This window comes from Tetrao urogallus, assembly GCF_951394365.1.
Source record: "Tetrao urogallus genome assembly, chromosome: 2".
NCBI lineage: Eukaryota > Metazoa > Chordata > Aves > Galliformes > Phasianidae > Tetrao > Tetrao urogallus.
In genome coordinates this window covers 33,610,781-33,623,537 of record NC_136814.1, presented here as the reverse complement: position 1 = coordinate 33,623,537, position 12,757 = coordinate 33,610,781, and the positions used below count along the sequence as shown (strand labels likewise).

Below are 12,757 nucleotides of genomic sequence, written 5' to 3'. Positions count from 1 at the left end.
TACTCTGGCCTTTTAAGCAACTTCAGTGAACCAATGATGATATGTCTTCATTTCTTCCTCTAGAGGGTCCTCCTCTGAATCCCCCTTGGTGTGGTAAGAAAGACCAGTCTCTTCTTTCTTACAAAGCAGTTTCCAGTCAAGCTGTAGGCCTAACCTCATCCTTCAACCATTCCAAGCCCAACTGTTCTCTCCCAGCACAAGCCCCTGATCTTCATGCTTTCTTGCAATTCACAATTGGTTTCCCTCAAAATCGTTCTCCATAATGGCTCATTGTCTCTTATCCACTTTGCACAAATATCATTGGTTCTGACCTATGCCATATGGGGCTGGGATTAGGTGGCATACAGGAGAGAAAAAAAAAGAAGCATTTAATCAACATCAGTCACAGTGTAAGATCAGAAATCTTCTGGGAAAAAAAATCATGTGAGATTAGTGTATTTTTTGCTTCAGGGAGTGGCTTAAACACTTTAGTTACTGCTGATGCCATTATTAGGCAGAGTTCAGTTTTAATGCTGCACAGCAAACCCACAGCTAGCATCAGACATGTTGTATCTTCAACCTCAAGGCTTCAAAGCTTCATCATTTCTCCCTTTCTATTTCTGAATCTTTTTTTTTTTCTTTTTTCTTTTTCTCTTGCCACATGTGTTGCAGAAAGTTGGAAAGCAGCAACAAGTCTGAAACCAGTAATTTCTTTTCTCAAAGGCTACTGAAGAAAAGAAGATATGAACCACTTGACAATCTGCTCTGGATTAGAACATCTGACTAGGCAGGAGGAGGAGGACAAAAAGCTTCATCACATTGATATCTCATTTTAACAATTTAATTATTTAGGACTTCTCTTGCCATTAGAAGCCCAAGTCCAAATTCCCACTCCTGCTATAAGTGAAAAGAATGTTTGTAGCTGGTGAGTGGAAAAATGCAGTTAGAATATTTAAAAACATGACCAACCTAACGGTGGCTAAGTCTATACTAATCATTTAACTGTTCAAACATAAAAATTCTGTATTCAGGTCTCATTCCTACACTTGCTTAAATTTTGGATCTCTTCATTAGATACAAGCTTTTTCATTTAACTTGTACATATTTATGATATGTGCCCATTTATCAAAGGTTGCCTTAGTGGTATTTGCATGTGGAATGTGTGGCATTAATTAAAACATTATTTCAGCAGACCAAAGCTTGCCTCTTTATTGAAGTGATTATGAAGAATGTAGTAAGTCTTTTTCCCCAAGCTGAAGAATACATATTAAATTGCATTTATGAAAGCAGGGAATTGCTTAACAGCCTTAAGACGTATTGACTCTCAAGACCTTCTCTTTCGAAATGCAATACCATCTAAGCCATACTTCTTGCTCCAACAGAGAAATTCTTTAACCATGGGTATGGTGGATAGTTTCTCATGTTCCTCATGCCAAATTACATGAACAAGACTTTTCAGTACTACCATGCAGTGGACTTAATTTATGGCATAATTTTTGTTGTTGTTTTTGTTTCATATAAGCCACAGAATTTTTAGACTGAGGATTCTGTAAGAATTTAAACTCCATTATAACTAATGCAAATGGCAGAGGAAAAAGAAGTAAGTCATCTTGGTTTTGCAATGAGTCTCAGGGTCTTAAGGTTGTGTAGAACCATCTGTTCTTAAGACAGAGTTACGTAGGTCATGAGGAGGCTGTGATTTTTCTGTTTTGGCATTTATGATCAACATGACTCGAATTCCAGGAAAATCTTATACATCTCTGTTGAAAATCCATCAAGAATATATTTACTGCTGGTCATAGGAAATTACAAATTTTATTTAGTACGCATTTAAAAATTAAGAGGACTGTATATTATGTGGCTTTCAACAGAAAATACACAAATTTGCTCTTACTGAACTCTGAAGTAGACATGAAGCCACGCACACATTTTGGAGCAGAACTCAACATCATCTCATACATCCTGTCTCTCGAGTATGACTAATTGATTGGAGCTATGCACCAAACTAACCATGGCTTTGCAACTTCTGATCGGAGAGTAGGCAAAGTGAATTAACAAAAAAAATTGATAAAAATTACTTGTGGAAGCCAATGGGAACACAGTGTGTTTTTGTTTAAAACAGTAACTTTCTGCCTTCAAAAAGCATGCAATTTAATAGAACCATAGTACAAAATCTGAACAATATACCCAATGATAAATCTGAACTTTTGTCTTGCAAAGTAAAACCTAAGGAACAGACAATTCTCCATCTTCCCAGCTCTCTGTATTTATGATGATCCCTGAAGCACATTTTGCTTTCTTAAAGCGTTAGCTCTGGAAACCAAGTGATTATACATGAATCACATATTTAAATTCCCATAAAAACTAATAGCTATGATTTGCAATTTCTTAGTGCTTCAGGTAGTACTGGTAACACTACCTTTGCCACAAAAGAGGACCAAAGAGGCTAGAATTTCTGCATGTGATTTTAGAAATGATTGGTTTTCCAAATACACATCATCAGATTTAGCACCTTTATTCCACAGGGATTCAGGCCAAAATTTTCTTCTGCCTTATGAGTCCTAATTTCCTACTGCCTATTTTTTGGCCCTAAATAAATTTGAAATCCCACACATAAATCAAATTAAAACCCATTAAATGCTACATGTCCTCCTCTGAAAAACATGCAAGGCCAACATCTGCCCAGACACAAGACTAAAACAAGAAAACTTCCATCAGGAAATTATTATTTTTTCAGGTTCTTACGGTCTTGCATACATTTTATCAGCGGTGATCAGTATAATTACTGTTTATAGCATGAACCCTCTAAAGTATGACTGAGGCATAAATCTGATTCCAAAATAAGTCTGCAACACACCACAGCAGACACATTCAGTATAATAGCATGTATCCTACTGGTGCACAATTAAAGTAACATCTCCTGTGCCTTCTTTATAATTGTGAGATGACCACAACAACCAGTTGCTTCAAGTTACTCTGTCTCTGATTTCTAATTCTGCGATTATAGGTGATTAACAACTGATAAATATGAGTAAATTGTTGCAGCGTTCTTTTACAGAAAGAACTAAAACACACAAAAACATTTTTGACTTTTCACTGCCATAGTGAATACATCATATTCCAGAGTTTGATACCTTTCTGGCAAGTGCTCAGAAGCCCTATCAAGTTTGCCCTCTATGAATAGTAATGCCCCAGTGCTCTTCTAATCTCATGCTGACTTGCTACTAAGCTCCTTGTTTCTAATGAATCTTAGTGATTATTCACTTTCTACTAATTATTATGGGATCTCATTCTAAATCTTTATGCTTGAACAGCATCAGGCAAGTTTTCTACTGCTCACAATTACTTGAGATTTCTTGTTGACTTGACGCAACGTCTATCATACCATCTCAGAGCTTTTGACATTATACAGTATAATACCATAGACAATATAATCTACAGTTTCCAACAAGATTCATCCCAGAGTTCTGATGGAATTGGCTGATGTAATTGCCATGACACTCTCAACAGTATTTGAAAAGTCATGGCAGATAGGTGAAACCCTGGTGACTGGAAAAATGCAATGTTGGCTCCATTTTAAAGACTAGTAGAAAGGATGACCCAGGGAACTACCAACCTGCCACCCTCACTTCAGTGCTAGGGAACATCACAAAGCGAATCCTCCTGGAAGCTATGCTAAGGCACACGGAAGGCAGGGAATTGATATGTGATAATCAGCATGGCTTCACTAAGGGCAGGTCCTGCCTGACCAACCTAGTAGCCTTCTATGATGATGTAACTGGGTCAATGGAAAGGGAAGAGCCACTGATACCATCTATTTGGACTTCAATAAGGCCTTTGACACAGTCCCCCACAACATCCTTCTCTCCAAATTGGAAAGGCATGGATTTGATGGGTGGACTGTTCGATGGATATGAAACTGGTTGCTCTGGAGCATGTCCAGAGAAGGGAAACGAAACTGGTGAGGGGTCCGGAGCACAAGTCCTATGAGGTGTGGCTGAGGGAGCTGGGATTGTTCAGTCTGGAGAAGAGGAGGCTCAGGGGAGACCTCATTGCGCTCTACAACTTCCTCAAGGGAGGCTGTGGTGAAGAGGGGTTTGGCCTCTTCTCCCAGGCAACGAGCAGGACACAGGGCAATGGCCGCAAGTTGCACCAGAGGAGGTTCAGGTTAGACATGAGGAAAAACTTTTTCTCTCAGAGAGTGGTCAGGCACTGGAATGGCTGCCCAGGGAGGTGGTGGAGTCGCCGTCCCTGGCGGTGTTCAAGAGGTGTCTGGATGAGGAGCTACGAGATCTGATTTAGTTTGTGGTAGCAATGGTAATGAGAAGACAGTAGGACTAGATGATCTTACAGGTCATTTCCAACCTTGTGATTCTATGATTCTATGATTCTAATTATATTGTTTTATATGATATTATTATATACACTGTCTTACATGTCCATTAAAACAAGCTTTTCTTTAAGAACCAAAACTAGGAGCCATTAAAGTATCAAAGAAAACAGAACTTAAGCTTTCCAGAAAATTCTGACTTTCTGAGGCAAAGTTTCTTAGAAAACATGATATCCACAAGGAGTAATCATTTTGAAGTCCATATTCACACAACTATCCATCCAATTCACTGCTAAGAAATTAGTTCAAACTGTTCTACTTTATCATTTATATTTATTTCCTTGATTACCTTACAAATGACTTATAATTTGCACCATAACTACTTCACCACTGATTTTGACCTGGAGACTTCTGTGTTTTAGAGATCCATAAAAGTCTAAAATTTGTGTCACAGAGTCACTGCTGGAAAAATAGACTCATGTACATAAAAATAAGAATGTAGAGCTCTAATGATTAACACACTTATACCCTGGGAAGACACTACAGTCTGCTTGTACTTCTAAATAAATAACCCATCTTTGTGAATCAAGAAGTCAAGATAAATGAACAGTGTGTATAAGTACATATAACTTGACTTGAACAAGAATGCCAGACAATAATGGCTACACTTACTGGCTCCACAGAAGCATATTGCATCCTATAAGATTTCTCTTGTCAGAAAAATTAAACATGCAAAAGCTTTGGTGTTGGTTCTCCTCAGCATTTTGCCTAACCATATATTTTACCATTTACAGATTCTGATCGTAGAAAAAGGATGCATTAAAAAATAAAAGCACAACAACAATTTAAAGGGAGGAAGAGATACTGCTCCCGAATTATAATGTGTACGCCCTTGATCTTCCTAGACATTGAATTACTGATGTGAACCATATTTACATGAGGTCATGATTATGAAATAACCAAGAGCTAGAACTGCACAGGTCATTGTTACATACCAAATTACTTATGCATTTCTCTTCGCAGATTTTACTAAGCAAATTCTGCACCGCGTTTCTCTGACAGACATTTACATCTAAATGCTTACCTAGCTACAGATGAATTGTTTTCAAAATAAATACGAATGCTGTCTTAAAAAGAAAGCTGTGAATAATTTAGAATCTGAAATCTCTTATGAGTGATATTTTGAAGTCTTTCCTAGTGAAAGGACAAAAAACCAAACCTGGCATTGCTACTTTCACTACCAATTAAGGGTTTACTACTATAGCATAGCTGCAGCCTGACAAATGCTTATTGTTGCAGCGACTTGGTGAACACTGCATTCCACCCAGAAATATTCTAAGTGTTTCCATCAGGGTAAAGACATTCAAACACAAACAAAATGAAGTGCCCAGAGGAGGAAAGGAGGAACAAGAATTTATCAAGACCGCTAGTGATTTATGGGAAGTAATGATTATGGGGCCCAGGCAGTGTGAAGAGATGATTCTATTAATCATTTTCTCCCTGATAGCTACGTGCTAAAAATTGGCATCAATATATCATCAAAATATTAAGCTGGTGGCCCTGCAGTCTGGAATTTATTTAGGGAGATGTCATTGTTGCAGGTGTTTGTGATGGAAGGGAGGACAAGTTAATTACCTCTTCGCCAATCTGGATCTCTCGGATGGAGCGAAGTAAAAGCTGGTATCCTTCAAAAATGATCACACAGTTTGGGTCACAGCTGTGATTCAGCAAAGACATGCTGTGAGGGGATGTAGAGGAAGAGAAAGAAAAAATCTTTAGTACACTGTCATTACTGTGAACATAATTTAGAAGTATATAATATAATAACTATATTGCATCTTACATATCAAGCAATTAAGTTATCATTTATTATTATTATTATTATTATTAGTTATTAATAAATAAAATCCTTTGAAGATGGGCTGCTCATGCTTATGGGAGAAAAAATATCACTTAGCTATGTCTGTCTTCAAGTAGAAGCCATGCCTGAATTTGCTCTCTTTAAAATCTGCATGGGAGGAAGAGGATGGAAGGGCATTTGCCTAGGATTTGGGAACTACAGATTTAAATTCACAATTTTCCCAGCTCAGAGTGATTTGAAATAGCAAAATTAAAGCTGCTTTGAATTGAACTGGGAAAAAATCTTTTTTTGCAGGGCACCATCAAAGAACACAGCTACCTTTTGCCAGTCAGGGGCTTTTTTCAATGGAAAGAAAACTTTTAACTAATAATAATGCTCCAGAATACTGTTCCATTTTTCCCAAAGTACGTGAAAAAATTTATTTCCATTCTACTCTGAAATCAGATGACTGTCCTGTGTTTCTCATAATATTAATTTCCCTGTCCTCATAACAGTCTTTCCCTTATCTTTCTTTATCACAAAGCAGGCCTCAAGACTGTGTCCTCGGTCAAATTGCGTATGTATGACATTAGTAGGAAAAGAAACAACAGCAACAGGCCCCTTTAGATCCTGACAATACAATTCAACCCTACATTCACACAAATAAATTAATATAGTAAGATAAAACGTTCAATTATTCATGTTCAACATTGACAGGTACTGTAACAAAATTCTATGAATGCACACCCTTACCTGGTACATCTTTCCTAACTAATGCAAACAAGAATTCAAATATCATCTTTCAAGGGGTTTACCTTTTTACCTTTCTTTCTTAGTTATGGTAATTTACTAATAAACATATTCAATTTTTTTTTCTTTTAATTGACAAATTAGAAGGCTCCTGGTTGCAAAATATTTATCCTTCAAAGCAACACAGAACATATTTCCTTTCAATTTTTTAGGAAGCCTTAGTCACACATTTCTAATGTTAGCATTTATTCTTACTTCAAAATGACTACAATCCCCATAAAAATAGAGACACATCCTATTTAGCCTGCTTTAACTCTGTAATCAGAACTTCTAAGAATGCTTTCAATTTGATGACTGTTTTTTATTCTTTTCTAATTTATTTGCATTTCCCAGTTTCTTGTTTGAACATGTTACCTGCTACTTTGATGGTGCTTATAGCAACCTAGGAAAAGAGGAAAAAAAAACCTAACAGATTTTGCCTGTGAATGAAACAGTGTCCGTGGTACCTGGGATATAGGCCAACACCAACATCCTGCATCTCTCCATTACTGATGGTGAAACAGTTACAGGTCACCTGAAAAAACAAGGGAAAAAATCCAGGATTACCAGATTCACTTGGAAACCCCATACTCAAGTGAAAAAACTTTCAAAATAAAATGAAGGGGCAACTGGTAATTGGATGGGAAACGAGTCCAACACTAGCGCTCTTTCATTTAGGAGTAATCACATCTGGGACACACTCTCCTGTAAAACTGCAGTCAATTAAAAGCAGAAATAATAGTATCCTGCAAAAATGTGGGGTTAAACACATGCAGAGGCCTTACTTTCCTGTCCAGAGGGAAAAAAAATACCCTACACAGAGACTGAAAAGCTCAGCCCAGAGACTACAGAGCAGATGACAGTGACAGCAGATGAAAAGAAGTGGCTGCTTCCATGCTGATGTTCTCCTGATGCTAGGCTGTCACAGACATTATAATGAGTGCTACTGGAGCCCAACAAATATAGCTGGGTCAGTTTTAAAGTAGACAGCAGCCTTGACTGTTGGCAATGTAATAAAGGCAAAAATACATACAAAAATGGTACAATTGCCCATTTTTTGCTCTCTGGATATTTTGGTTTGCATATACAAGATCACATAAAATAATTTTGAAACTATAATTAAAGATAAATATAAACTTTCACCTCAAATATTCCACTAGATATTGCATTCTTCCCTCTCACTCATACAAAATTAAAGTAGCTTTACAAAACAGTAGAAAAGAATGAAAGAATGAAAGTTCTGTGCAAGGAGATAAACTCCAAAATATCAAACAGGATAGTGATGTTCAACTCTAAGATCAGCAATTTGTAAATGATTAGCCACTGTCACTTTCATGGGTCTAAGGAAGAACCAGAACAAACTCCTAATGGACCTTTAATATATCAGATTGCTCTTCTGGGGGCAAAACAGATTTATTTTTTTTACTGTTATTTATTTATATTTTTGATTACTTGTTGGTCAGTTATCAATGATACACATATAATACTTTATGCAGAAAAAGACTGCACGATACTTGCATATACAAGAGAAGTCTCAGGTCTGTTCTATATAGCATTAGGTTATTAATGGCATTTATTCTCTTCAGAACTAAAAGATAAGTTAGAGTATGATTTGGCAGTTCTAAAAATGAGATCTGAAAGTTGCAGTTTTATCCATAGAGTAATTGCACAGAACATTAAATGCACACCTCTATTTCAAAGAGGTGCACTGAACAACTTAATAGTACATATTGTCTTACAGAATTGACAAATTATTATTTATGAGAGCATTAACCATAAGGTAAGAATGAAATCCTCTTTCAAGATTTCTCATAAATTCTGACAGGAACATTAATTCAAATAAAAGTATATGCAGCAGAGTTTATGTTATTTTAAATGGTTAGACAATTCTATGATTAGTCTATTGTTTATGTAACCCATTCAAATGTTCCAGTTAAATTACCAAATACATCTTAATTATTTCTTTCTAACTGGCACTGGATACAAAGTATCAGACAACTTCAGTGCAAAGATTAGACCATTTCAAGTGGTAATTACACTAGCTCTAAAAATATTGACTTGATTTAGGTATTCATTGAAAAAATAACGCCTTCCAGGTAAAAGAGAAAGAATGCCAGCTTATGTGGACCTTAGCTCTCTCTAATGGGTTGTGAAGTAGCAGAGGTCAGACATTTCTTAGAAGTAAATGAATCTCTCTTCCTTGCAAATCTCCTATTATTACCATAAAACTGTTTATATTTAACAATATGGAATTTTTATCACTATAGAGTTATAGAGACAATTCCATCATTTTCTAGTAAAGGTATGTACTCTACTATCTGTGTGAAAAGTTTAACACACAGAAGTCACAACGTTTTTACTTTTTGCTTTCTATAGGGCATACTTAAAGAAAAATGTGAAATGAATGGATGCTTTGAGATTCAGATACCAAGAGTGTCTTTTCAATAGTAGCTTTCTGTGAGGCACTTATCCTGTTTCATATGTTTTCATGGTATGCAGTTGCATCTCAATATCCTAATAAATTAGTTGAATATCATCTAATTTCTAATTATTTATGGTTTCCAATATGAAACTGGGAGTCAGAAGCATTCAGAGTCACATCGAAAGAGGTATGAAGGTACCTAAACACGGGCAGAAGTCTAACTGCTCCTATGAATTTTAGGCTACGTGATTTTGCTCATAGTTTGACCAGATTAGCTTCCTAACAGACAATCTTTCCCCACTGTTAATTTCAGGTATGGAAAAAAATTAGCCAGTGATGCCCATGCAAAATGTAATACAGATGCTGTCTTTTGTTATGGTTGCTCTGTCTGCAAGTGGAGAGAGAGGATGAGAGATAGTGGTGATAAATAATATCACCTATGACACGAGAAATTCTGATATACTGACAGTCCGCCACTGACAGTCTGCAAATGGTAACAGACATAATAAACAAAATGTCTATCATAGTTCATCAACTGAGAGTGGGGTTGTTGGTTTCCTTTTATGTTTGTTACAAAGTTTCTAAAAATCTTCTGAATATCCCCTACATTTCTGTTCACATACACTTTTAAGAGGTTTCCAATCTCCCAAAGTTAAAAATGAATCCTACCAAGGGGACTGCTGGAGTTCCAGTCCACCAGAGGAGTTAAGGCCATAGGCAGTGCCTTGCATGGAACAAGAGCAAGAAGGAATTTCTGTTACAAAAGACCTGAAGAAAAATCCATTTTCCTAGATTCCTGGGGGTCAGTGTCGCTCAGACAGATGAACTGCATTATCCTACACTGCTCAGAAGAGCAGTGGAGAAGAGCACAGGTACACTGCCTGTTCCAAGATAAGGTGAAGAAATAAGTTATGGATCAAAACCTGTTGTGCCTGAAAGTTAATTGACTCTATTTCCAAGGGGGAAAAAAAAAATAAAAAATCAAGCAAACAATGCCTTTCTCATGTGTATTTCTATCAGGTTTCATGGTCATCTTAACAGACGCGTCTCAGTCCCAGTACAATGATCTTCAAGGTTCTGATTCTCTGTGAACCCAGATTTAAAACTAAGGAAGAATAAACAATTCAGGGCAATCTGCTGCTTGAAGACATGATTTCTTCCCTACAGACACATGGCCTTTGTCATCTTAACTCCTGCAGCATCATTTATCTCTGTTATTTAATTTGTGTTGTAGTTCAACTTGTCCTTTTTGATTCCTCTAAACATTCTTTTCTGTACAGTGCTATAGCACTGTAAGTGCATATCCACACACAGAGACAGAACAGAGTGTTCAGAGTTTGTCATGCTCACAAATAAGGAAAAATGTTCACATGCTTCAGAACTTCAAAGATGAAAAGTCAAATTCCTCTGTCACTTCTAAATTTTCTGAAATAACACATTTCCCAGCATCAGAATTGAGGGAAAATTCTCACAGCAGATTCACAGACTTTTCAAGTCTCCACAGGGCAACATTTTTTTAGGACTCTCCTGGAGTTCTCAAGGCTTCACATCACAGACTGATTGGCCATACAATTCAATGACAATTTAAAATATCATTCCCTCAGTTTGCACTGTGGCAATAAATCTTGCCAGTTTATTTAAAAGGAACTGCTATGACAAACAACAAACAATACCACATATACTGGTGGATTTAAATAAAAGGATTTGCTCTTTTAAGAGACTGTGCATGTTTTAGAGAGGCATTCTGTACTCATAAGGTAACCCAGGAAGAAGACAATTTTTCCCAAACTAGCAAAGACACAGGGTAGTCCAACTGGCTACTATTCCCAAATATACTTAATCAGCAGCAAATAAAAATTGCTTCAATTTGTTACATTCTATTTCTTCTCTGAATGGAATATGAGAACTCTAACTTACTTCAAAGGAGGTCTCTGTTCTCAGGGCGTCTGGAGCTACTGTCTGAGCAATCCCTGTGCCAAACCCACAGTCCAGCAGAGAGACATGAAGATTTATTCTGGTGTTTCCATTTGACAGCGTATGAAGGATTCAGTTTGGCAACATATTCCACTATGTTTGTGTTCATTATTAGGCCTATCCTAATCTGAAGCTCTCCTGCTGACTGTGGGTGACCAGGGCCCCAGTTCAGTCTTCATTAATATCACTTTACACTACATCTTCGTACTTGGGTTAAACAAAGCAGACTCAGATCTGATAGCATGACCATCTCGATTTGGAATTTCAGAACTAAGAACATGGAAAATTGGAAATTAGTACTGGTTAATGCCTGCTGCACAAATCAAATTACAAATATCAGGACTAATAATTATTTTGTCTCTACATGTTTCCATATATTACTAGAACATAGTGAGATAGTTCTTATAATATACACAAGTAACCTGCACAAGAAGAATTAATAAAGGGTACTTTGCACAAATTTGGTCAATATCATCTTCAGCTTTGCTGCAGAATGAATCCACCTCTGTAAATGTTGTGTCAAAGCTAGTATAGTCTAACCTACCACCAGGAAGGAAGCCATAACTTCTTTCCCTAATTCATGAACCCAATGTAATGTAAATTAAAAATACAAAAAGCCCAAGTTCACGGATTAGTAAATTTCTCATTTACATGAAAGCTGTCTGGATATTCCTGACCATTGGCAAATATTTAAGAAACGATGTTTTAACCAGTTGTCACACTGTGACATTCATTATTCTCAGGAGACTCAAACATTAGTCAGGTAGAAGGATTGGACAGTAAATGCAAGGGACACAATAACTCAAATGACAAGCCCCAGAGACCTCCTAGAACCACCATCCCCCACTGTAGCTCTGTACTGATATCTTCCCCATTTGAGGATGAACAAATACCAGGCACAGATGGTTGACAGATCTCAGATCTCCTAATGACTGTATTTGGCACACAGAGTGCTAGAGAAACAGTACCAAACACTGCAACATGGCTCAACAGCAAATGCATGGCATGCCACAGTAATGACAGACCAGTTAAGCTTGTTTTTGATGTCTTTCATTCAGCTGCTCATAGCCAAAGTTCATGGCACCCAGACAGGCACAGAACTCCCTTGCTCTGAAACTTCAGCTGTGTCCAGCAGACAGGGTACTGGAGGGGATGAGAGACATTAGAAAGGCTTCCAGAACACTTTATCTTATTTAGATTTTCAGACTAAGAAAATGGGACAAGTAGTTAACTGTTTGTGACACATGCTTAGAATCCAAATTTTCCTGTAAGACTATGAAATTCAGAGAAGTTATGCTTCTTTTACATCAGGATGGAATTTGCAATTATTTCATTTTTCTTTAAAAACAATACCTTTTTGCCTCTTGTACCAAATCATTAAGGTTTTGGTTGAATTTGAGATGACTACATCAGAGCTACTAAG

At 36.9% G+C, this 12,757-nt stretch overlaps 1 protein-coding gene across 1 annotated transcript in view; it reads right to left on the bottom strand.

Annotated features, from left to right (window-relative positions):
* The window catches only part of SMYD3 (SET and MYND domain containing 3), a gene marked incomplete at both ends in the record, with an annotated part of 358,948 nt that overhangs the window by 65,282 nt on the left and 280,909 nt on the right, over positions 1 to 12,757 (bottom strand). Inside the window, 2 exons of the mRNA XM_079550900.1 lie at positions 5,945 to 6,047; positions 7,406 to 7,473. Coding sequence (XP_079407026.1) covers positions 5,945 to 6,047; positions 7,406 to 7,473 — 171 coding nt within the window. The remainder of the gene's footprint in view (positions 1 to 5,944; positions 6,048 to 7,405; positions 7,474 to 12,757) is intronic.